We start from the raw sequence: 24,826 nt of genomic DNA, 5'->3' as shown, positions 1-24,826 counted from the left end.
CTGTGATCATGTGGTGAGAAATATTCATTATTGGGAAGAAGACAGTGTGAACTGTGGAGAGGGACACGTTTCAGCTGTTTGGGTCTTTGGCTGCTCGCTGATTGGTGGCGTTCAAGTGGACTGTGTTTTAAATCTGGGCCTGTTTGGATAAACTCAATAGATGAACACTTTATAATACGGCCCTGATGTGGGGTGTAATTCCCTTATAATTAAATCAAATTTCACTGATTTTATTTGAAATTAAAATTTAACTATATTTACCTACAAAAGTACAGTAGTAGTACAGTAGAATAAGTAGGTAACACTTCAGGTTTTTACAAGAAACAAAAATAAAATTATGCTATAAGTACATTTAAGTAAATTTACTTACTAAATGGGTACTATAAAGTAGTAACGAGACTACCATTAAAGTAACGAATGTTAAATAATGATGTAAATGTGCGAGATTCATATTGCGGCGTACTTACCAGGTAAGATGGGGAAATGTTGTTTGTTTTTTCTTCAAAAATAGAAGAAATCAAGAATTTGTGTCTCCTTTCCTGTTAAATATCTTAAGTTATGCAAAACGTACTACTTATGCATGTATAGTAACTTAGACATTACTTAAATTTTTAACTAATATTAGTGATATGGCTGAGAGCAACCGACCCGCGGCATTTTGTTGCATGTCTTCCCCTTTCTCTCTCTGCCCCTGCTTTCCTGTCCTCTCTCCACTGTATCTATCAAATAAAATTGACAAAGGTCAAAAAAAAAAAAGCATGTGTAGGTGAATGTAATTATACTTAAATTGCAAATAAAATGCCTTGAAATTCCATTTAATTACATGGGAATTAAGCCCTTAGCCACATTTTTTCTTTTATTTAAATGTAAAAAGTAAAAAAATAAAAGACCTGTAATAACAGTTTCTAACCTTGGACACATTCATTTCTCAATTATAAGTGGATCTGTTTAACAACACAGTTTACTATGTTATCATCTGTCTACTGTTGTGTTAATACTGGCTAAACAAGGCATAAAGTGACTAATGCTTTCCTTTGTATTCTCGTCGTATGTTACTGTTTTTACAATATCCTCAGCAAACGTGTGTGATCCTGGTTCTTGCCAGACATTTCTTCCTGTTAAAAGGGAGTTTTTCCTTCCTACTGTTGCCAAGTGTTAGATCACAGAGTTGTTGTGCTTTGGTGTTATATAAATAAAACTGAACTGAACTGAATTAACAATGATTATTTGCGATGAGAAAATTGCATTTTGCATAGTCATTCTTACAGTAAATACAACAATCTTAAGCTGAGAAACCAAACAGAAATGGGTTCTCAGCATAACAATACTGTCTGCCCTGAAAAGGTGGAGGCTGAGTAAATGAGACACGTGTTGAAAAATCTGCAGGGATGGCTGGCGAAGAAAGAGGGCTGGCAGTATTACCCCGCAGCATATATCACAAACCAATAGCAGAGCTCATTTCACTCCTTCAGCCTCAGAGTATTGGCCTCCAGGGGCACAAGGGTGTGACGCTGTGGTTAAGCCCCAGCAGGAGGAGGCGTGTCGGGCTGCGACCTGCCACATGACACACCCCGTCTGCTTCTACAGCATGTCTACGTGTGTCAGACACTCCTATCCAGGCCATGTAGTTGCACAAGATGCTCTGGAAGTGATACTTGATATGACTCCAAAGACATCACTGATACTTTAACAGGTGCACACACGTGTCCCACTGACACAATTGCTCACATTTTAGTACTTTATTGCAGTCCCAGGATTTTAAGACAAATTCCACAAAGCTGATTGATTACAGATTAATGAGAAAATTTCAATTAAAAAAAAAAATGTATTCATGACACTTAAATTTATCAATAAAGATGGCTTTATTTCAAAGATAAAAACATAATTTGCTCCAACATTTTCTACAAAATTATAACCCAAAATGTCTCAAACTAACAAAACAGACAAAAGACGAAAAATCCAAAAGGATCATTTATTTACAAATGTTATTATACAAAGTTACAAATACAGAGCAGACTCATTTCTGACCATCCTAAGTGATCAGGCATAGAATAACCTTGCATTTGCATTCAGTTATCACGGCCAGTAGAAACCTGAGCTTAATACAAATCATCATGAACTGTGTGTGGTACAAAGAGATGTTGAACAACGTTTAGGATGCATTGTAAAACATAGAGAGTTGGAGTATAAATAGACCATATGTACATCTGATGGGATAAATTCCCTAAAGCAGAGTCAGGCAGGAGGTTTGGAAGTGTGTTTATTTTTCCTGGAAAAATATTAGGCTTGAGAATAAATGTGTACCTTTGCAGCAACTGATTCTTTTCCCCTTGCCTTTGATTTGTAATGTGAAGTTTAAATGTAAGGAAAGGACGGGGAATGGCTGAATCAAGGTGCCGAGCAAAAATTACACCCTCTCCTTCGGGATCGGTGACAGCATCACATCATACATAAAGTAACAATTAGCATTCATGCGGGCAGCCACATCCTGCATGTTAAATCTTCACTCCGGCTTTTCATCTCAACAGTCACAGGTCGGAGGTCGGAGGAGGGGGTTGGCATGGTACAGTAGTCACTAGGAGGGGGCATCTTCTCCATGTATAGCCTTATACTTGGCCATCTCCTCTGGAAAAACTTTGCTGAGCTCGGAAACCAAAAGGCTCTTGAACTTCTGTAATAAAACAGAAATATGACAGTGGAAGTTGCTTTAGTGTTGATGTATAAATACTTTATGTATAAAGAATAACTAGTGAGTTACGACCCAACAAGTACTGTCCAAAGTAAATCTGTCTCGTGTCTTTTTATGTGAACAAATAACTGGGACAGAGTTTTTACTGAAGCAGAAAAAAAAAATCTTTTAAGCACTTTGTCCAAGGATATCATTTTATCACGATCAGCAAGGCTGCCTTAACAGACAGCAGTATAACAAGTACAGGGTTGTTTGTACAATGAAATGGGACCTTTATCTTTAAAACACTCTAAACACACTTGTTTAATCAGTGAAACGTGCTGATGACTCTGCTTATTCTTGAAAAGTCATTGGCCGAGGAATCTCACTGCCCCTGGAACTATCTCTTACCGTCAAAGTGTCTATCTTCCCTTTGACCTGCTCGTTCCTCGCCAAGGCTCTCTCCAGACACTCCTTTGTGTACAGCTGAGGGTTCCGACCTTGGTCAATGTATCTGCAAATACAAATACAATATATCAGCCTTCTTTGATAAAACTCCAGGAACTTGCCAAATAAATGTGACACATTTTTAATGACGCAATGAGATGTTTTTGTTTATGTATTTACTTTAGTAATCAAAAATTCCTCGTTATTAGAACGGCATCAAAACAAATGCATAGAACTGAAACGCTATAAGGACAAAGGTACTGGCCCACCTACACATTACACCTACAGGAGCTTTTATGACATCTCATTCTAAATCCACAGGTATTAATATGGAGGTGGTGCCCCTTTGCAGCTATGGATGCTTCCATTCCTCTGGGAAGGCTTCCATCAGGATTTTGGAGTGTGTCAGATTTGGATATTAGATGAGAGGGCCTGGCTTTGTGCACTGGGGCACAGACATGCTGGAACAGAAAAGGGACTTCTCCAAAAAATTTCACAAAGCTGGAAATGGAGAATTGTCCACAATATGCTGGTAAACTGAAGCACTTTGATTTCCTGTCACTTGAGCTAAGGGGTCCAGGCCGATCCAAGAAAAACAACCGCACAATCTTATCCCTCCTCCACTACACTTTACAATTGGCACGAAACAATCAGGCTGGGTATTGTTTTTCCGGCATTCACCAAAATCAGGATGTCTATACGACTGCAAGAAAGAAGCATGATTTGTTCCACAGAACATGTTTCCACTGCTACAGTGGAGTCCAGTGGCTAAGTGCTGTACACCAATTCACCTGATGTTTGTTATTGTGTTTGCTGATGTAAGGCCTGCATGCACCTGCTTGACCACGGAGACGTTTAATCTATCTATTGAGAATGACAAATTTGTTCACAAATGTTTGTAAAGGCAGATTGCACAGCTGGTGCTTGACTTTATACACCTGTGGCAATGGGTCTGAAAAAATAATTTAAAGATTATGCCGAATGTAAAAGGGGCTCTCATCAATAACGAATTACTCATATGAAGCATGTAAGGCAAACCAAAATACAACCAATTGATTACATTTTAAAAATCAAGGACTTTTTAAATAGGGTTTGGCCCAGTTACAAAAACGGCGATATTAAAGCTCGGTGGTCGGCACCTAGTATGCACTGCACCGTAAGTAACATAAATATAACGAAAATACAGATATTTACGTAACAGAAGGTGACATACACAATAATATAGGCACACATTATACTCACTCAAAGACCTCCAGGGGTACGTTGATCTCATGAAGCTGCTGACGGCACTTCTCGATGTCCTGGAGCCCAGATATCATGAAATTTCTGCAGAGAAAAACGACCGGACACGTAAACACGGGGCTTATTTGCGAAATCTTAGCGGTGGAAGCAGCAAAGTGAAACACATCTCACAGTTTTTGGTTGAGTCCTGCCTGGCTGCTAGGCTGAAAGTCGCTCACGATGATTCCCAGCTGTCGAATATTCTCGATAAACTTCTCCAGGTGTTCTTCGAGGTTATCGAACTTTTCCGCCATTGTAATTAATCGTTACCAAACCACCAAAATGTCACATAAAATGCCTCCGCTTAAATTACTGTCTTTATTAGATAACCTCTGTTTACTGTTAGCTACAACTCTACAACATCCTCAACGCTGAAGTGCTTTACGGCTGTATTTCAGCCAATCGCTGCGGCTATTGCTCCGTTACCTAGGTAACAACCAATGGCAGACTGTCGTTTAATGACGCTCAAAGCGTCAAAGTGTCGCGAGACTAGCTTCTTTGTCGAGGAAAACCAGATGAATTATCTTAGTGGAGTTTAAACAGTTTATACACTACTAGGTAAACACAACATTTACTCGGTGCATGTAGTGCTGTGTATTCTGTGATGTTTAATGTCCTCTGTTCATACTGTACCTGCCCAGCTCAGTGTATACTGAAATTGCTGTAGATTTTCTCAAATAATCAGGTGTACTTTTGCTGTGTCATATCATTCTGGTACTGAAAGTAACAAAAAAGATGCACCTTTTTTAAAACAACAATAGCTGACCCAAAGTACTTTATATTCAGGCAAACATACCAAAATCCCAGGTATCCAAAAATACAAAGTAAATAAATAATAATAATCAAATCAATCTACATATATATGACTTAGTATTCACAGCACAGGCTGGAAAAAGCAATTTAGCTCACTACTTTAATAACAGAGAACCGTCTTTAGGAACAACAAACTCTTAAAACATTTCCTGTTACTGCATAGGAGAGTTCCTTAATGGTAAGAAAGACTCACACTCAATTTTGTGCATTCTATTCCACTGTAAAATAGCCTGACACAGCAGTTAGCAGTGCTGCCTCACAGCAAGCCTTTCCTGGAGTCAGCTGGGGCCTTTCTGTGTGGAGCTTTCTGTCCCTGTGAATGCATGTGTTCCCCTGGGTACTCCAGCTTGCTTCCAAAAACATGCTTGTTAGTGATTCGAACTTTGCTGTAGGTGTGAGTAGTTATCTGTGTCTTTGTGTTAGCCCCATAATAAGCATTTAGAAAATGGCTATTACTTCTTGCAGATCTTCCTGAGGTAGCAAAGCAGTTCAAATCACAATGCTACCTCCGCTATGCGTCACAGTGGTAATGAGGTTTTGGGGTAGGTGTTTTTTTTCCATGCAAACAAAGGGCTGTGCATTTTTTTCCAAACAAATAAAAACAAACTTTTGTCTCATCTGTAAACGGAATATTGTCACAGAAATTCTGTGGTTTGAGCCGATTTTCTTTTAAGCCGATTAAGTCTTTTAATGTCTTCATTTATGATGCACCTATAAAATTCATACTTCTGACTCCTCACAGTGATCCCAATAGTGGAACAGGGGATAATAGGGGATAATTTTCTTTGGAAAACTGACATGGTTTTGTCATGTGCAGAGGAAGGATTGTGGATATACTGGAGAACGGATGTTGAATATGGATCTGCCAGGCAAGAGGAAAAGAGGAAAACCACAGAGGAGGTTCGTGGATTCAGTGAAGGAGGACATGCAGAGGGGTGGTGTGACAAAAAAAAGATGGTTGGGATGAGGTGAGATGGAGCCACATGATCCTCTGTGGTGACACCTAAAGGGAGCAGCCAAAAGAAGAAGAAGAAGACAGTGATCCCAACACCATTAACACCATTGAAAACAGCTCTGTTCTGTTTCACTGTAATAGTCTTTAATTTCATTTTACACTTGAGCTTCTCAAAAAAGCTCATCTCATCTTTCTAACTGGAACACCTGAGTTCAAGTTGCCTTGGGAGAAATCATTAGCACAGAGGTTCACTAATTTTTTCCAGAATCAGCTGTCACTGATCACTCAGGCGGTTTGTCTAAAACTAACCCTTACATAAAGATCTGACCACATTCAACAAATCGATGCAGAATCTGTGGTCCTAAAACTTTTGCGAAAGAACAAGAATCTTCTTGACCTCACTATGACCTCATGATCCAGATATTCCACACACACAAAAAAAGGAAGACAGCGAAAGAAAGCTGTTTAAAAACTCTCGTCTTCTCTGATTACACTCAGAAATAATACTGAGCTCCGCTTAGGGCAATTTTACCCAGAGTAAAAGTACCCTGGCGCTGACTTAGCTGGGGACAAAAGGCATCCATAAAGTGAAAGTAAAGGCCAGTGACGCAGCGCGTTACACCATCCTGGCATCTTCCTTCTCCTTAACCTCTCCTCTCTCAGCACCAACACCAAGTTAGCCAGAATAAACCAGGAAGTAATCCATTTTCCATCAAAATAGAAGCAATATTGTGATAACAAATACGGCGCATTGCATAACAGTGGCTAAATTTGGAATATAATAATAAAAATATGAATATTTAGTAACTTGAAAACTGTCCTCAAACCCCACCCTATATTTTTGTAACGGATTGCCACACACACACACACACACACACACACACACACACACACACACACACACACACACACACACCTTATTCCCTTGCTTTTGAATTCACCATGAAAAGCAGATAAGCTGGACTATAAGAAATCGAGGTTGTTTATCGGATTTCTTGTGTTGCACCTGGCACTCGTCAGCTGGAACACGGTGCCTTTACCCCTTCATACATGATCACACACGGTTTGCTTCAAGCTGGGCTTTTATTTTGAAATGTAACGTCGCCGGTGCAGAGCAGACCGGCTGAAGAAGGATTACCGGGGGCTGGCTCGTCCTCGGCTGCATTAAAGCCGAAGCTACCGCAGCTGCACACACACATACACACACACACACATCAAAGGCTCTCCTTCTCCTCCTCGCTGCAGCTCTCGCAGACAGCGGATCAGCTGGATGGTATAACCCTCTCTCCTTTTTTTGGTATTTTTGTTTCTTCCGTTCTTTTACGCACACAGAGCGGGACATTAAACGGAAATTTCAGCAGACCACGGTAAGAACAGGCTGAATTTTTGTGTGTATGTGTGTGTGTGCAGTGTCGGGTTTGTCTGTGGGCAGGAGTACACACATAAAGGAAAATTCGTTTTATTATGCATAGTGCGGGACTTTAAGTGTGCCCAGGTTCGGCTTTATGGAGACCTGTATCTGGTTGACATGGTAATTAGCCTGAGGGGTAACATATTCCACAGTGTTTATACCAGCTTGTGCGTAAATATATATATATATATATATATATATATATATATATATATTTACTTATGTGTGTGTGTGTGTGTGTGTGTGTGTGTGTGTGTGTGTGTGTGTGTGTGTTGATCTTCCACAGTCGCTATTCTATATCATGTCCTGTGGGGATCCAGTGTGTCCATTACATCAGGTTATAGCAACCTTGAAATGCAATGGCGTGTTTTTTCTTTCTACCTCTGCTCTCTGCGGCTTTTTGATTTTCCTTATACAGCCTCTTGCTTTTGACATGGTAATATGGATACTATGCAGCTTTCTCTTAAAATATCCCACACGATCACATCTGTGCTTCTGCGTAACGCATCGTCCTATCACCGAACAACTGCAGTCACAGACGTGATGTCCGTCCACTTGTGGGAAACATGACTGGATTCCTCTGGTCTGTGTGAGGAAAGCTGTTTTATTCGATTGTCCATCTGGACTCATTTGTTGTCTCTCTGTTTTTCTTTGCTTTTAGTCGAAGATGAAGCACTGAGGAGAGAACTGCACAGGCTCCCCCCGGTTGTGTTCATCCTGAGGCTGCAGTGAACGGAGGAGGGGGGATTGCGGTATAAGAAGGTTAATAATCGGCATCAATAAAGGTCGTCTCTTTTAGCCCGGAACACAATCGAAAGGGTGAATCTCGCCCCTGTGCGGGGGGATCGGCGGAGCAACGTGAGTGTGTAAAAAAAATTATGGCCACCCTACTGCGAAAGATCGGTCTGATCCGTCTGCACGACCGAGACACCGAGGACCCAAAGCACCACCAGGGCTCGTTAAAGGGGAGCAAAGGAAACCAGAAAAACAACACCAGCAAACACTGTCAGACCGCCAACGAGACCAACATCCTGAGCACTCCGGAGATTAAAGCGAGGAAGCTGGACCAGCACGGCAAGGACAAGCCGTCCGGCAAGGATAAGCAGGTCAAGGATGCGAAGGAAAAGCAGCAGACGGGAGGAGGTGGTGGCGGCGGTGGAGGAGGAGGAGGAGGCGTAGGAGGAGGCGGCAGTAAAGCTACCAGTGCCTCCTCGATACCACCGCTGCCGCCTCATCGGCAACACTGCACCCAGGTCCGGACGCGACGGCTGATGAAGGAGCTGCAGGAGATCAGGAGGTTAGGAGACAACTTCATCACGGTGGAGCTGGTGGAGGACAACCTGTACGACTGGAACGTCAAGCTGCATCAGGTGGACAAGGACTCGGCGCTGTGGCAGGACATGAAGGAGACCAGCACAGAGTTCATACTGCTCAACGTCACCTTTCCCGATAATTTCCCCTTCTCGCCGCCGTTCATGCGGGTCCTGACGCCCCGGTTGGAGAACGGCTACGTGCTGGACGGCGGGGCCATATGCATGGAGCTGTTGACCCCCCGCGGATGGTCCAGTGCCTACACGGTGGAGGCCGTCATGAGACAATTTGCTGCCAGCCTCGTAAAAGGACAGGTGAGGAGAAGCAGGGGCTGCTGGGTGAGGGTCCTTGCTTGGAATATCATCAACCATCTGTAGCAGATCTATTACTATTACTGATGCTGATGTTTCGTGCGTAATTGTGGCACTTTTACACGCAGGTACAGCAGCTTTTAGACTTAGAGAGAGTTTAAAATCTGTGTTCTTGGCCATTCTTTGTTTTCTAACGTAAAACAGCCTCCGCTTCAGCTTCTCGAGGCATGTTTGTCACAAAGATTGCTGAATTAGCACATTTGTCTTTTAATTGCGTCGTGGAACTACATCCCACCGAACTACAATATAATTCTATTTAAAAATAGTGTTCATTCTCTACATCCGGCCTATTTATAGCATGTTCTGTCATTTTCTGTCAATGCATGGCTGTGATGTCTTAGATCCTCACACCCCTCCTCTCTGCTGTGAGCAAACCCCTCATTGTCAATATTATTCATCTTTATGTGATTTTCCTGCGGTCATTTCACGCAGTCTCTCCTTTATGCATCAGCTCTCCGTCTGCAGTTGCGCCGTGCTCTCCCTTTTTCCTTTTCCTTTTTTTTTATCACCTCCGTGATAGCACCCTTTGACAACAAAGACCCGCTCCCATGCGATGGAAAAGTCTCTTTGCATGCTCTAACGCGGTCTAACTCAACTCTGTAGTCCTGTTAGGCTTTTCTAATCTATCGTTCGCGATGGTGGGCAGGAAGATAAGTGGATGAACAAAACAGAGACGGCAGGTTGCCTGCCTAGTAGACCTGAGTGACTTAGAGTGTCTGGATTATGTAATCCTGTCAAATCTGGGGGTTTTTTTTACATCCTCAGTGCACCGCAGCAGCAGCTCTTCAATTCCAGCGGAAATGGCTGCTTCTCTAAACGCATCTGCCTGCTCTAACCGTTTAGTTTGAGTAGATATTCTGTTCTCCTCCCAGATAAGATTCGGTTTTTTCTTTAATGCGTTTCAGCTCTTTCATCTGTACACTCTACCCCCCCTTCTCGCTGACTCGGGCTGTTTTGGAATCAGCAGTGGGGCATTGCTGATGTATTAAACCTTATGTAAACTGTCACTGCATTGGCCTGCCCTAACCCCTTTTTGATGACATAACAAAACGTCATTCCTGAGTCATTTGTGGTCATTTAGAATCTGTCATGAAGAGAGGTCGTGAGGTCAAAAAAAGGCCTGCAGTGTGTGTGTGTGTGTGTACATCTTGATTTACTGCTTGATGAGAGGAGGTTGCAGCTCTGCAGTGTCTCCTAATTATGGTGCAGTGTCTTCCTTATCTGGCTTGCTAATGGAAACAATATTGATTAATTATTCCTGTGTGTGTGTGTGTGTGTGTGTGTGTGTGTGTGTGTGTGTGTGTGTGTGTGTGTGTTCTCCTCTTTTGTACATCTCCACAGGCACTCGCATGTACCCCGTCCTAGTTTTCAGAGAGGTGTAATGGTCTCTTACTCATGACAGACAGAACACACGCACACGTGTCTATAAATAACTAAACACACAGGATATATTTATTTGTCCTTGGCCACCGGTTCCCTGTAACAACAGTGATGAGGCCAGTTTAGAAGCTTCCTCCCTATTTTTAGTGTTAGAGGATACACGAATGACACGGTGCTGAGCTGAGAGTCAACAGAGATACATGTGTCTCCACCTGCAGACGTGAGGAAGCATAGACACACACACGCACACACCATCACACCAGCTGGGATGGGGGGAAATCGAGCTTAATATAGGTGTTTTTGTAATGACATCCAATTTTGTAAATGATATGTTGCTGTTTGTGTAGTAGAGTTCAGGCAGTATACCGATAGTACTATAATCCATTCTCTTGCAAGTTCTCAAAGCAGACATGCCTTTACTCTTAATTTGCAAGAAAATCTGCAGTTCCACCAAATTTTCTCTTTCTCTGGGTCACTGTGCAAAATGTAAAGAAAAACCAAATGCAGCACACACAAAAATAAAAAGAGAACTTTGGTTTTTTTTTTAAAAATATGTCTCTTTTTAAAGCAAGCAGTAAGTTTTGAAAAAGTTTTTGCATCATGTCTTCTTTTAAAGCTGTGTAAGTGTTTGGGAACTGGGGAGAACAACTGCTGTGGTTTTGACAGTGAACCGTTGTTTTCCCATTCTTGGTTAAAGTGAAGATGTCAGCTCCTCTGCAGTTCATGGCCTCCTTATTTTTTTGTTGTATAATAAGCCTTGTCCTTTCAGCTGCTCCTTTATTTCCCAAGTGGTCCCTACAGCCGATGGATTTGCATGTTTGATTTAGCACAGTTTTTATGGCAAATGCATTTCCCGATGAAACCCTGCCATTTATCAAGACTTGGGACTGGGACGAGTAGTACACTAACCTGTGACCTCTTGGGTGTTTCCTCCCATTATTTAAAAAGGGGGCCTTTTACGTGGAAGGCAAATGTGTTAACCAACTACACCTACAGGCGTGGATTGGAGGCACGTTTAACCTTTCCTGAAAAAGGATGTAATCTGGACAACAACACATATGCTCCAACACCTGATTTTGTTCCATTGTCTATCAAGGTATACTTATACTGCACTGGCAGTGTGTTTGGGTCATTGTCAGGCTGAAAACTGAAGTCACTGCCAATCAGATGAAAGCCTGGCCATTGCAACGCAAATCAAAATCTCATTTGACTTTTCCACATTCATAATTCCACCAATTTTGACAAGATTCCCAACACACACTGACTGAAATGCAGCCCCCAAACCACAACAGAGCCTCCACAATTACACATGGCTGTAGACTCATTGTTGTCTCTCCTGACCTCTGTACATGTTGATGATGATTTGAACCAACATAGGACCTGCTCTCACTGATTTTCAGAACTGTTTTTGTGTATCATTTTAAAAAACCTCAAGACAGCCTAAACCTTCCACTTGGACCATTTCTGACCAGGCTTCAGTGAAGAGCAGATGGATGAATTGAATCCTCGTGTCCTGTGTCAGGTCTTTGCTGGATTTTTTTTTCCAGTTTCTAAGGACATGACTTTCAGATACAGTTCATCTGCTGTAGATAGTCTTTTAGGCCCGTCACTTCTTCTTTTGTCCTCTACTTACGCAGTTTTCACAAGTTTTTTTAAGGACAATACAAACTTTGTCAAGTTTTCAGCTAATAGATCTTTGGGAATCACCTTGTTGGTACAAAAATAGCATTTTATGCCTCTCAATCTGTGCTACCATTGGTATTTTTTAATAGCATTAACTAAAAAAAATTGGTACAAATTGCTGTGTTTTTAATAGCAGCAAAGTGCCTAAGGACACAATTTAAAACTGGTTCTAGACACAACGACGGTGCATTTATATCGGCCAGTGTTAGATGTCTTAACAAACAAAAAAACAAACATTCCTCTGAAAATGGTCGGATATAAGAAGTGGACTGAAAATAAGTGAAAAAGCGGCCGATGTTCAAAGAAAAGCTTTAAACGAACTTCAGAAATCCTAGAGAACTATTGCTCAACAGCTCTTTAAAAACTTATAAGAAATTCTGGCTCGTTGGAAACAAAATAAAAAGGAACAAGGGGAACAAGGGGTGTCACAGTACTGGTCATACGTACTGGATACATTTTTAAAAGTTTAGAGAATTTCTTTGTTATTTTTCACCCTGGTTTTTCAGTTGAATGAAGGATTTACCTTTACACAGTTTCCATGCTCTTGAAAAGAGGATTGGTTATTTTGCTGCCAAATTTAGTTTTAACCTGCATTATTTTAACTAAATCAGTCAAGGTTGGACAATTAATTAATTGGACTGAAGCATAATTGATAAATGATAAGAGTCTTCACTTGCAGACCTTGATTAAAGGACTATTCCAACGGTTTCACTGTTAATGTCATTTTACTAGAGATGTGGGAACCACAGGATTTTACAAAAATGTATAATTTATGAAAAAGAACTCTCCAAGCAAGAGATATTTTACTCCGCTGTCCGTGTTAGGCTTATACAACCCTCAGATAGCACAGGTGACATCGCCAGGTTGTTTGTTTAGCCCTCTGGAATCTGAAAATGCTGTTTTCACAGAATCCGTCATCATCGCCGTGATGACAAAGCGTAACTTTGTGTGTAAAATCAGGGGAATTCCCCTTTAAAACATCCCGTCTTCTGTGATTTGCGCTCTTCCACTGCTGCCTGCATTACGTAGTGTGTGATTCTGTGCAGATTGAGGAACCCAGACTGGTGAAACTAGCAATCATTTACCCTTTACTGACCTCGCCATCAGTCCCACTGGGCTCCCCTTTGAGGATGATGTTGATGGCACTGATCCCCATTTGTTTATCCCAACACTTTTTAGCACATGTCTGTGTTATGTAATCCCCCCCCCCAGGCCTCAAAGCTGCTTCCCAACATCACTGGGGCCTTCCCTGGTCTGCCCATTGACTGATCTCTATTACGCGGCAGCCACTCTACACAAGTGTGTCTCTCTCAATGAGCGAGTGCTTAGCTGAAATAGATAAACACTGACATGGCGCTGCATAGGCCCGGGGCACTCACCCAGACAGGCACACACCCATTTGATTGCCCACTGGTTCTCTCACGAGCTGACTTTTCTTTACTTCCTCTCTCCGTCCATCGTTGCCTGTGTCACACTGTGACTTTCTCCCAGATGACTGCAAGCACAATAGAGGTAATTGATACTCAATTTCCGTTTCATACTGGAGTCAAAAACCTTTAATACAGGCTTGTGCACCAGTGTACATTTCACAGTCTCCCATTCACAGACTTCCTCTTTGCGCTTTGAGTATTTCAGGCTGGCGGCTGCAGACTTTCTTTATTTCGTCTCGCACAGACACACAAAAGCAGCTCACTTGCTCACAAATTCTTCCACATAACATCCAAGCCAATCAGTTCACTTTGGGATAGCTTCTGCTCTGCCATCGATCTCCATGGTAATCTCACCTCTTTAACAATAGTCGGTTTCCTTTAACATATCCATCCAAGGAAGTAACCCGCCATTTTGATGTGGTGACAGCAACTATATGGCGGGACGCATGGATAATGAGTCTGCATGTGATTTCAAAGAGAATAACACCTCTCACCTCCCTGACAGAAGCCAACCGGAACATTATTTGTGCTTGTCAGCCTGGGTAATCTGTGTTCAGGCCTCTGGCAGCAGAGGGAAGCTGAGCAGGTTTCAGGGAGAGCTGATCAGGTGAAACCCTGTCGGTTTGTTTTACATTTTAAAGGATGTGTTGATCCATTGTCTGAGAAAAGAAGAGAATGTCCTTTAAAGTGTGTTTTTTAGTAAAAGAGAAACAGAAAACAAATCCCAAGGCAACATTGCGTATAATATCTCATCTGAGTGAGTCACCCGGTGAGTCATGCATTCAGTTCTTCAAAACAAGTGGAATGAAAAAAAATTCACCGTGATGGTAAAGTTTCTTCTACCAAAGCACTAATCAGCTTTAAAACTCACGATTGTCTTCAATCTTCAGATGAGATCAGCCGCATTCTCCTTGGTTCCAGCTGTCTGACTTCATTTCAAGTGTTTCAATATGAGATTAAATGACTTGTCATAATGGACATTTCTAATTGGGATCGATGTCAAGACTGATGAAAGTAATCGGACGAGGTTTTTTTAAACGTGTCTGCTGGAGAGACAGAGTGACAAACGTAGAGGCAGAGTGAGTGTCGCTAAGCCTCGCAGTGAAATGAGGCCACTGTTGCTACATGAATGGAAACTCTAACCCTAATCTCCAGATCATTCAGCGTTACCACCTCACCTCCTTTTAGCTATTCTTTATTGACCCAGAATAGCCGAGCAAGTATGCATGGCGCACGGTTACGGTTCACCAGATGTCAGGGGAGCTGAGAATTAATGTTGGATTTGCAATTTAGAAGTGTAGTCCTAAATTCAGCATCTTGTTTAAGGACATGACCGTTTTCACAGGTTCCAAAGGTCCATTAGGTCCCCTTTAAATTTAAATGCTGGTGATGAGGCAGAAAAAGTAGCACGACCTGATATCTTTTGGCTCCTTGAGTAAGACGGTGCTACATGGGAACACGATGTCGAATGCAAGCTCCAAAAATGAATGCTTATCTTTCTCAATGTTTTTTGCTAACACACAAATGGTAAATGGCCTGTATTTTATATAGCGCTTTACTAGTCCCTAAGGACCCCAAAGCGCTTTACATATCCAGTCATCCACCCATTCACACACACATTCACACACTGGTGATGGCAAGCTACATTGTAGCCACAGCCACCCTGGGGCGCACTGACAGAGGCGAGGCTGCCGGACACTGGCGCCACCGGGCCCTCTGACCACCACCAGTAGGCAACGGGTGAAGTGTCTTGCCCAAGGACACAACGACCGAGACTGTCCAAGCCGGGGCTCGAACCTGCAACCTTCAGATTACAAGGCGAACTCCCAACTCTTGAGCCACGATCGCCCCTAACACAAGTTAAAAAAGCACCACAAGTACTAATCATGTAACTCATATTAACTGAAGCAACTCATAGAGGGTTTGTGTGTGTTTGTGTAGGTAAATTACTATGAAGTGTTGGCATAGTATGGCCCAACTCCTAACATATTCCCTAACAAAAATGACTGTTTATTGCAAGTACTAACTTCTAACTTCTGGTAATTTATTGCTCAGACTGTCCTGTAGTTATTATATTCACATTTATAATATATTTTTATTGTTTATATGTTGTGTAGTATGACTGGCAACGGGGTTGGGTGGGCAAGAAAATACAATTTCAAAAATCTATGCACGTCACATTTTCTTAAGCTGTCCACTGGGCTGGATTGGAGTGCTCACCAGGCTGATTCTGCCTCCGGGCTTTATGTTTGACACCCCTGCTATTAATGTTTTGTACCAATTAAAAGGAAGATAATTGGTGAGTTTCTGAGGTCTTAAAGATGCATGTTAGCATGTTTCAGTGTTTGTGCTAAGCTAAACTAGCTAGCCACTAGCTGTTGCTTCACAAACTGTATGCAGAGAAGTATTAATCTTCTTTTTTTACTCTTGGAAAGAACTCAAACGAGCCCAATTCCCAAAACTATTCAATTAAGCAGCAGACTGAAAAAGGAATACTGAAAAAAAAAGATAACGGCCACTTTGTTCAGGCTCTCAGATGTCATGTTCCTACAACAATGACAACCGTCCTTAACTGCAGAAAACTGACTCCACAGAAGCGTAGTATACCTGACGGATTAATGTTCCGGCTATGGGTGTATAATTTTTCTGCACTGCACTGCAGCATTCAGAGGCGCTCACCAAGTGAGGGAATTGTGTTAGTATTGGTTTCAGTGGAAAGCCTCGGTGCCTCCCTGCCAAGAACAATGCTACGGGTAAAGGGAAGTGGTGCAGTGTGTCATAGTGTGTAGAGTACCCAGTATTTTCCTGTGAATCACCACAAAATTTAACCTACAGTTTGACCAGTGTACATAGAGCCACTGTGCAGTCAAATTTGTGGTTCTCCCGTGTTTCTCAGGTGATTGTATTACATTAAAAAAAAAGCTAGTGACACTGGTATGAGTCACACCTTTGTCCAGGCTGTGGTGTCATGGCATTGAATGTCTCCCTATATATTTGTTTTTCAGCATTAAGTGAGTTGTTTCTTTTTCCATTCATCCTCCTACACAGCTTTCTTCAGGGAAGACTTACTGCCAGTAACAGAAAAGGCAGCTTTATCATTTCAGTTGACGCCTACTCTTCTTTCCTCCATATCCTCCCTTACACACACACACACACACACACACACACACACACACACACACACACACATTTATTATTAGTCGTGTGAAGGAGGAAGGGCCTCAGCAGCATGGTGCCTGGTGAAAATCCTTAAGTCAGATATCACAGTGCTTTTCATTGTGCACGAGGCAGTTAAATGGCTCTTCTGACGTATATACACACTTTTTCATCATTTAGTGCCATAGGTGCTTCTGCTCCTCACTTATCTCCTCATTTCTCCGAGTACCAGAGGGTGTATTTTTACTTCTGATTGAACCTGACGTCTTAAAAGCTTTTTTTTGCACGCCTTTAAACATTGATCTGTTGTTGGTCAACCTGCTTTCAGACTATCTGTCTTGTCAACATCCCTCCTGCGGCTGTGCATTCACCATCAACTTCATCCATGTGCATGTGTGGGCTGCGTTTCTGTCTTTCTGTGTATGGTTTGGAAAGATTTCAAAAAACTGTTTTCAATTATGAACCTTTTGATCTGACGTTGAATATTCAGACCACAAAGTATTGATATGTGCTTCCTTTTGAAGTTTTGCAAAATTATATTCTGCTTTTTAAAAATCAAAATGAATGTGCACAGGCAAAAATTATACCATAAATCAAGGATTTTTTCATCTGCAATGAATTGGACTTGCGATAATACCACAAACAGCTGGAGGGAAATAAACTGAAAGGTTTACGTCAGTTTTCACATAGATTTTTGTTGATATTCCTAAAAGTCCTTTTTTTCCTATGTGTATTATTTATTAGATGTTGAGTTTAGTTTGCTGACATATTAAACTGTTGCATTCTGCTAATCGCGGCTTTTTTAAATTTTCTGTCATCATAAACTGAAAATCTTTTAGCTTTAAATCATTTTTTTCTTTTAACTTTGTCAAAAAAAATATGTAAATGTCTATTATGCTACAACAATCTTCTGAATTTTATCGTCAGTGTCATCAAGGCTGGTTTTGTGGCACTACACTTGGCTTGCGCATGCTTATTAAAAATGTAATGTAGAACTTTTGTCATAAAAAAAGAACATGAAAATATTTTATTTAAAAAAATAGCAGCTATCAAAATACATTGAAAGAAGAAAGCCTCTGTCTCCGTAAGTTTTATACTGCGGGAAAAAAATAGATTTGCCACCTAATGGCAAAGATCCTAGACTTAGATCATGGCTGACGTCTAATCAATAGCTTTATAGCTCTGGATCTATCCAATTTAGTGAAAAGGAATTCATAATTTGGGTGTTTCCTCTAGACAGAGAGCCAGTCAAACAAATGTACTGCATGAAAGTAGTGTCTTTGGCAGAGGCTGCACTTTAGCCATCAGAAAGTGAATACATGAGTGCAACCTTTGCCAGCAGCTTGTAAATCAATATCGCTATTTAAAAAAATCACCACACTGCCAAATTTATAATTTCTTTACATTTGAAGACACACCTTTTTAATAGTCTACATTTATGACAAAATAATATCAGAAGCACATCTTGGCAGGTACCAATAAATATTTACTTTTTGGCATTGAGTGTGAAACGGGACACAAAATAACACGAACACGTTAAATACAGTGTGAGGCTGCAGCTTAGTTTAATATAAAATATCAAACAAAACAGCAGCAAGCCTGTTTCTGTTCACAATTATGGCTAAAATATGGCTCATATATCTTGTATATTAATGTTCTCATTCTGTGACAGGAAATACTGCTGCTGCTACACAGTAGTTTTCTTTTGAAGAGCGCCAAAGGCAGAGTTACACGGAAGAGGATTAGGACCATGGGGAAAAAAACAAAGTTGGCATGTCTTTTTTTTCTTCTTTTCCAGAATTCTGAGAAAAAAGTCCGAATTCAGAATTTGACCCTTTTTTCTGACTTTAATCTCAGAATTCTGGAAAAGAAAAAAAAAGATGTGCCCACTTTTCTTTGTTTTTCCCAGAGGCCCAAATCCTCTTCCGTTGAGTTACTTTAATTAGAGGAATGGTGAAGTCACAACTTTGCCTTCATTTATTGATTAAATTAGGTTTCACATGTTGGTAACATGTAGGCATAAAAAACTGCTTGATTAGATTTAGGAAAATGTTGTGATTTGGGTTCAAAATATGTAGTTGTTTTAATATCTGTTTTGTCCAATAAGTTATTTGAGTTTTTTGATATAAAATGCGACAGACGTGCATACCAACACTGTCAGTAAAACACATCAAATGTTTAAGGAGCTTGCAAAGAAAAGCGTCTGGACTTCTTTAAGTTGCTTGAAGACGTTTCACCTCTCATCTGAGAAGCTTCTTCAGTTCTAAGGTCAAATGGTGGAGAGTCCCAGATTTAAACCTAGTGGGAGTATCCCCCCACAGGGGGACAAAAGGACCCCCTGATGATCCTCTAATCGCCTGAGCCAAGGTGTGAAACTGGGTGTGGGTCCCAATCAGCCAGAGTTTCGCCTTGTCTCAGGCGATTAGAGGATTATCAGGGGGTCCTTTTGTCCCCCTGTGGGGGGATACTCCCACTAGGTTTAAATCTGGGACTCTCCACCATTTGACCTTAGAACTGAAGAAGCTTCTCGGATGAGAGGTGAAACGTCTTCAAGTAACTTAAAGAAGTCCAGACGCTTTTCTTTGCAAGCTCCTTTGACTACGATGACCTGGATGACTGAGAACCTTCACAGACACATCAAATGTTTCCATAAATTGTTGAAAATCACATCTGTTGCTGTCTACATGGACTTGTTACATTTGCACTGAGCAACCATCTGTTCTATAGGAATATAGACAGAATACAATGAGGTAACAGCTACTCAAGTCCCCTCGGTTGTGCTTATTGACAAAGACTCATTCAGACTGATGGCAACACGTTGGCTATCTGTCTGCATTTGAAAATCAGACAGCAATTATTTGCAAACCTTTGACAGTCTCTCAGAGGGTAATTGTAGTCACTCCAAGTCAACTGATTGCAGAATGGTTGTTTCCAATCAGATGACCTCTGCAATCGCCTGAGATCAAAAGTGGTCATAAGTGTGCAACACCCTCAAGCTCTAGGCAACCATTTACTTGAAGCTGCAACTGATACCAAAATGTTCAATAAAATCACCAGTAGCCACCGGTTTGCTATTTTTGGTTTTTGTTTGGTTTGTTTTTTTTTTTCAATAATGTTGCTTTCCTGTTTTACTTGTGTGACTGAGCAATTAGCTCTAAACTAGGAGGTAATGTTTAAGCTAAGTGTGTCCCGTTTGGATGCTTTTTCAGTTAATTTTATTTAAATTTGGTGCATGACATGAGCCCTTGTTAGTAGTGTTCCCAGCATATTTTCATTTATTTATTAAAATGTCGATATTTGGTGTCTCAGTATACAAAATAGCCACACAAAATACTGTGTTATTATGCTATATCAAGTTTTTTTTCCCCCCCAGCTCTAATACCAAGACAATTTAAAGTTTTGCTACACCACTATCATGGTGTCGCTCACTGAAATTAAATTACACAACACTAATGTCTGTGTCCATCATGCCTGAAACGACAAACGTCATGTGTTCAGACTCCTCATTAGTCGGCTGTTTAATTGCTTCTGTATTTTACTAATCTTTTACACATGGAGCTAACCTTGTCCCCCACCCTTTCCTTTTCCTTTGTTTCTTTATCTGTCGCAGGGCCGTATATGTAGGAAAGCCGGAAAATCTAAGAAAGCTTTCAGCCGCAAGGAAGCCGAGGCTACCTTCAAATCCCTGGTGAAGACCCACGAGAAGTACGGCTGGGTGTCTCCGCCCGTCTCTGACGGCTGAATGCCCCGGCACCGTCCCTCCGACCCCCGCGCTAGCCGGACAAACCCAGCTAGCCCCGACACGCAAAACGACACACCACGCTAACTCAACAATCTCTCATTTTCACCTTTTGCTGTTTCACTCAAGATTTTATTTTATTTTTCTGGTTTTATGTGTTATTTAATTATTTTTGTTATTTTGGATTTTGATCACCATCTCCAGAAGAGCTGACATCCATTCATCGCCGTCACTCCACCTACACCTAGAAAACAACTTTTGCTTCACCTCCCTCTCACCCAGGGATTCTTTCCCCTGTTTAGGAAAGACCTGAGAGGGCAGTGTTTGCTTGCGAGTGTGTGTGTGTGTGTGTGTGTGTGTATGTCGCTGCATTGGACATCCGCTGGGAGTGTGTGCACGTGCATCGGAGTGTGCTCTACTGTGGGTGGATTTTTTTTCTTTTTTGAAATGCACACGCATGCATGTGCAGTGGGACAAATCGGACAGTGTGGACTTTTCCACCCATGTGAAAGACTACTGAATGAAGGAGACTCATCTCCCTCTCCTGTCCTTGCAATCCCGCCCCCATTCTCCCCTCCCTTTTCCATCCCTCATTCCTTTCTTCTCTTGAACTGGCATTACGTCCCGCCATCTCTCTCTCTGTAGCTGTCGGGTCATTTACATATAAATGAAGCTGTTAATGTTTTATAGAAGGGCAGCGCACTGACGTTTAAACTCACTCATTCGCACCTTCATTTCCCCTTTCTTTTGACTGTGCCGTTGCTCACAGTTCAACGCAACATGAAGATTGTAATTTACATGGAGCTGTGCTCTCTCTTTCTCTCTCGCTCTCTCTATCTGTTTCTTTCTTTAGCTCGCTTTGTTTCCTTCTCTCCATCTCTTGTGGCTAAATTTAGAGCTCACTGTTGCGTAGATGGATATTGATTTTTAATGGAGAAAAAGAGTCACATGCTGCTTTATGCAGTAACTACTGTATGTATGATAAATAGAATGACACTCAGTCACTTCTCTCTCTCTCATGTTCTTGTTAGTGTGTGTGTGTGTGTGTGTGTGTGTGTGTGTTTAGGAGAGGAATGAAGACTATAATTCTCGCGATTTAGATACCAGATGGTACAGCTGAAGGCTAGACCTCAGTGTGTGTGTGTATGTGTGCGCGTTTGAGTAAGGGAGACAACACTTAACAGAGAAAAATATGATTTACTGTGAATGACACTAAGACTTGAAGGGAGTGCTGGCTTTTTGCTAGATTACCTGCCTTCTTGTCCCGCCGTCGACGTCAGCTCCCGATTGTTATTAGCGTAAAACACGCGTGTAGCTGTGACCAAATATCTGCGCGCACACAGCCTCGTCTCTCTATTGGATGCACGCGATGGAGAAAAGGTCGGCAGAAAATACGCTTTGCCTCGCCCAGACGTTTTGCACAGCTCACACACTTGGAGCGTACACCTGCGGCCTTCGGCGGTAACACCTAGAAATGAAGACAGACAGGATGGCGTGCTGGGGTGGTGCTTTAAATTGAGAGCCCGCCGGATTGATGTCTGCTGAAAGCAAGAGACCGAAGGCAGGAGAACAGAGGGATGGGAGGCAATCGCGAGAGCTTTGCTTCTTGGAAATGTCAGGTGGATTGAAAATGTCCGAAGACGGCCGTGATTACTTAAGAGGCATAGAGCTCCAACCTTTTTAAAAGGACTTAGTATATATCTACTGTTAACTGTACGGCTGCAACAGCGTCGGTCTCAATCAGCTGAGGGGGCCCGCTAGCCGCAGACTAGCTATCTCTCCATTCTGTCCAGTGAGCTCTGTTTGTTTTGCTTGCCGCCAGTTAAATGTCAGAGGGAAGGCTGCTAATTGGTCTGACATTTCAGCAGAGCGTCATTAGAGGAGACCGCGAGGGCACATGGATGGACGATGTCAGAGCTCCCGCTCGGCTCTGACATTTTGTCATTTTCTTCTCCTGCCTTAATTTTTGGAGGGATGGGGGTTTGGCAAGGTGAAGGCAGGCAGGTGAGGGGTACTGGAGCCAGCTCCCAGCTCAGCGGTCCTCGACCATGGGATTTTCAAAAATCGCAGAGCCATCTGCGATTCGGATCAGGTCATATCTCGTCCCGACGCTCCCTTCGAGTCGCGGTCGACAGCAAGTCTGGGTTTGAGTGCACGTGTGAGCACATATGTGTGTCACACTCCCATCATGAAAAAAAAAAATTAATAAAGAAACAGAAACATCACCATCTGGTATGTGATCATGTACGAAAGCGCGTTAGTCCTCTTTTGAATTTGGCTAGTCATTTCAGGGTCGGTCGTATAGTGATCTCTCGGCTTTGTCAGCAGAGAAAACTGTAAACTGAATTATTATGACAAAATATCTCAAACAGCTGAGTGTTTGCTGGTTTCAAGAGAATACTTTTGTGATATAGTTTAGATCGGTAGTTTGCAGACACTAACTGGGTGAACTGATTATGTTGTAATATATCTGCATGTGATGTGATTGGTAGCTAGCTACTGTATCTCTTTTTTTTTTCAAGAAAAGTGAGGAAAAATATGGGGAAAAAAACAAAAAAATGCAAATGCTTCTCTTTTCTTGGTATATATTTTTTCTCTCTCTCTTTTTGGTTCTGTACTGTATGTATTTTTCTTTTCTTTCTAAGCGTCCTAAAAATGTCACATTGTGTTATATGAATGTTTGTGTTTTAATTTATTTGTGGTTTGCCAAAATGAAGATTTGAAGCATGTTGCAGGTACTGTCACAAGAAAACGAGAAGAAAAAAAAAACCTACTAAGAATGATAGCCTATGTATTTGTGTGATCAGAGATTTGGGGAGGGGGCTGGGGTGGAGGGTACAGGCAGCAAAGAAGGACAGAAGGCAGTGAAGCCTCGAGATTATAAAGGGAGTATTTTTGGGAGTGTGTCAAAGTGGAGTCAAGAAAGTGACATGGTGCTCCCTTGAATACTTTCTGGTGCCCTCCATGATGTCACTACTGTCCCTTTCCCCATTGATCCTGCTCTCTAAACAGCGATTTGGTTTGTGGGTAATGCAGTCAACACAAACATCTGAAGTCCCACGAGTCACAGATCGGAGCTCAGTGTGACCTCCCTATGCTTCAAATCAAACTTCTTAAGGGAATCTGACCTGTGATGAGTTACCCTGGGTCACTTCGTCCCACTTCTGACTTGAGTGTTTAGTCCAGACCGAGGTCTTACAAGTTCAAAAAGGTGAAAGGTCATTGCAAGACCAAACAGGAATGTGCAATAAAAGTTACAGCTTATTCAACCTCTGCTGATTTGTTGGTTTGTTTTTTGAGCTAATGTCACATCTGGGAGCTTTCTTAATGTCCCTGCTATGCTCTCAAACATCCTAAAGACACACTTCCATCTGCTGTGTCCTCAGCCTGGCCCCTGCATTGGCCTACTTTCATTTACTGCAGCTGACATTCATGGTAAGGACAGACTGTAATCACCCATCCTTGTCTCCTCGGCTAATTCCTAGACACAGTGTTCCCTCTGTATGGCCAAGTGTGGTTACCCGCATATGGCGGGTAGTGGACATCTGTAGATGGATGTGTTAAAGACAGTGCAAAGTTTGTTTAAGGTGAGATGGTTAAAAAAATCTTTTTATTTATTTACTTTTTACACTGGATCTCATTCCTGATCATTAGTTGTGATAATGATCAGAAATTGCACTTCTGGGCTTATGACAGTAAGACCATAAAGCAGAAGTGTTAGCCAAATTCAAATTAACCATAAAATCAGACCTAATTCGCTTATCATTACAATTTTGCTGCCTGGGTTTGACCTCTTGTACTCTACCTATCGTAGCTGTGCAGCCACGTTTTCTTAGCAGTGATAAAATAATAGCATTCCTATCTTTGGTGTGTTCACGTTTACTTTCTCTTACAAAGAACGTGGAAAGCACAGCTAAGCAGAGCAAAGACATTAATTAAAAAGAGTGAGTTAAAACCCCATGTAAAACAGCTGATCTATTGCAATAATCAATAACTAATACAGCACAACTAGTTCAAACAAACAGGAAATGTTACTCATTTTAGCTGATTTCAACTCTTTTTCAAAATATTTATTCCACAAATTTTATATAAATATTCATGGTGTATTTCAATTCAGATACTTATTTCAGTAGATTTTTTTATGTACGACACCATGTATGGTGTATTTTGACTATGTAGAG

At 41.6% G+C, this 24,826-nt stretch overlaps 2 protein-coding genes across 2 annotated transcripts; one reads left to right on the top strand and one right to left on the bottom strand.

The window, feature by feature from the left end:
* Window positions 1-1,958: 1,958 nt before the first annotated feature.
* On the bottom strand, window positions 1,959-4,821 carry med10 (mediator complex subunit 10). The gene is made up of 4 exons (XM_082522440.1): window positions 4,529-4,821; window positions 4,358-4,441; window positions 3,080-3,182; window positions 1,959-2,671 (listed from the first exon to the last, which is right to left on the bottom strand). The coding sequence occupies exons 1-4, from the start codon at window positions 4,648-4,650 to the stop codon at window positions 2,576-2,578; spliced, it is 405 nt and encodes a 134-aa protein (XP_082378566.1). The 5' UTR covers window positions 4,651-4,821; the 3' UTR covers window positions 1,959-2,575.
* A 2,496-nt stretch (window positions 4,822-7,317) lies between these two features.
* On the top strand, window positions 7,318-23,914 carry ube2ql1 (ubiquitin conjugating enzyme E2 QL1). The gene is made up of 3 exons (XM_082520321.1): window positions 7,318-7,531; window positions 8,237-9,200; window positions 20,517-23,914. Exons 2-3 carry the CDS (start codon window positions 8,454-8,456, stop codon window positions 20,646-20,648), a joined length of 879 nt encoding a protein of 292 aa, XP_082376447.1. The 5' UTR covers window positions 7,318-7,531; window positions 8,237-8,453; the 3' UTR covers window positions 20,649-23,914.
* The last annotated feature ends 912 nt before the right edge of the window (window positions 23,915-24,826 follow it).

The sequence above is a fragment of the Aulonocara stuartgranti genome, assembly GCF_965226115.1.
Source record: "Aulonocara stuartgranti genome assembly, chromosome: 22".
Lineage (NCBI taxonomy): Eukaryota > Metazoa > Chordata > Actinopteri > Cichliformes > Cichlidae > Aulonocara > Aulonocara stuartgranti.
The sequence above is the reverse complement of the archived record's forward strand: the minus strand, read 5'-3'. Positions and strand labels throughout refer to the sequence as shown.

Coding starts and splice junctions, on each gene's coding strand:
- med10 (XM_082522440.1), bottom strand. CDS start 4,650: ATGGCGGAAAAGTTCGATAACCTCGAAGAACACCTGGAGAAGTTTATC. Junction 4,442..4,528: donor GCAGGACTCAACCAAAAACT/GTGAGATGTGTT, acceptor TTTTCTCTGCAG/AAATTTCATGATATCTGGGC. Junction 2,672..3,079: donor GGAAGATAGACACTTTGACG/GTAAGAGATAGT, acceptor GTTTTATTACAG/AAGTTCAAGAGCCTTTTGGT.
- ube2ql1 (XM_082520321.1), top strand. CDS start 8,454: ATGGCCACCCTACTGCGAAAGATCGGTCTGATCCGTCTGCACGACCGA. Junction 9,201..20,516: donor CCAGCCTCGTAAAAGGACAG/GTGAGGAGAAGC, acceptor TATCTGTCGCAG/GGCCGTATATGTAGGAAAGC.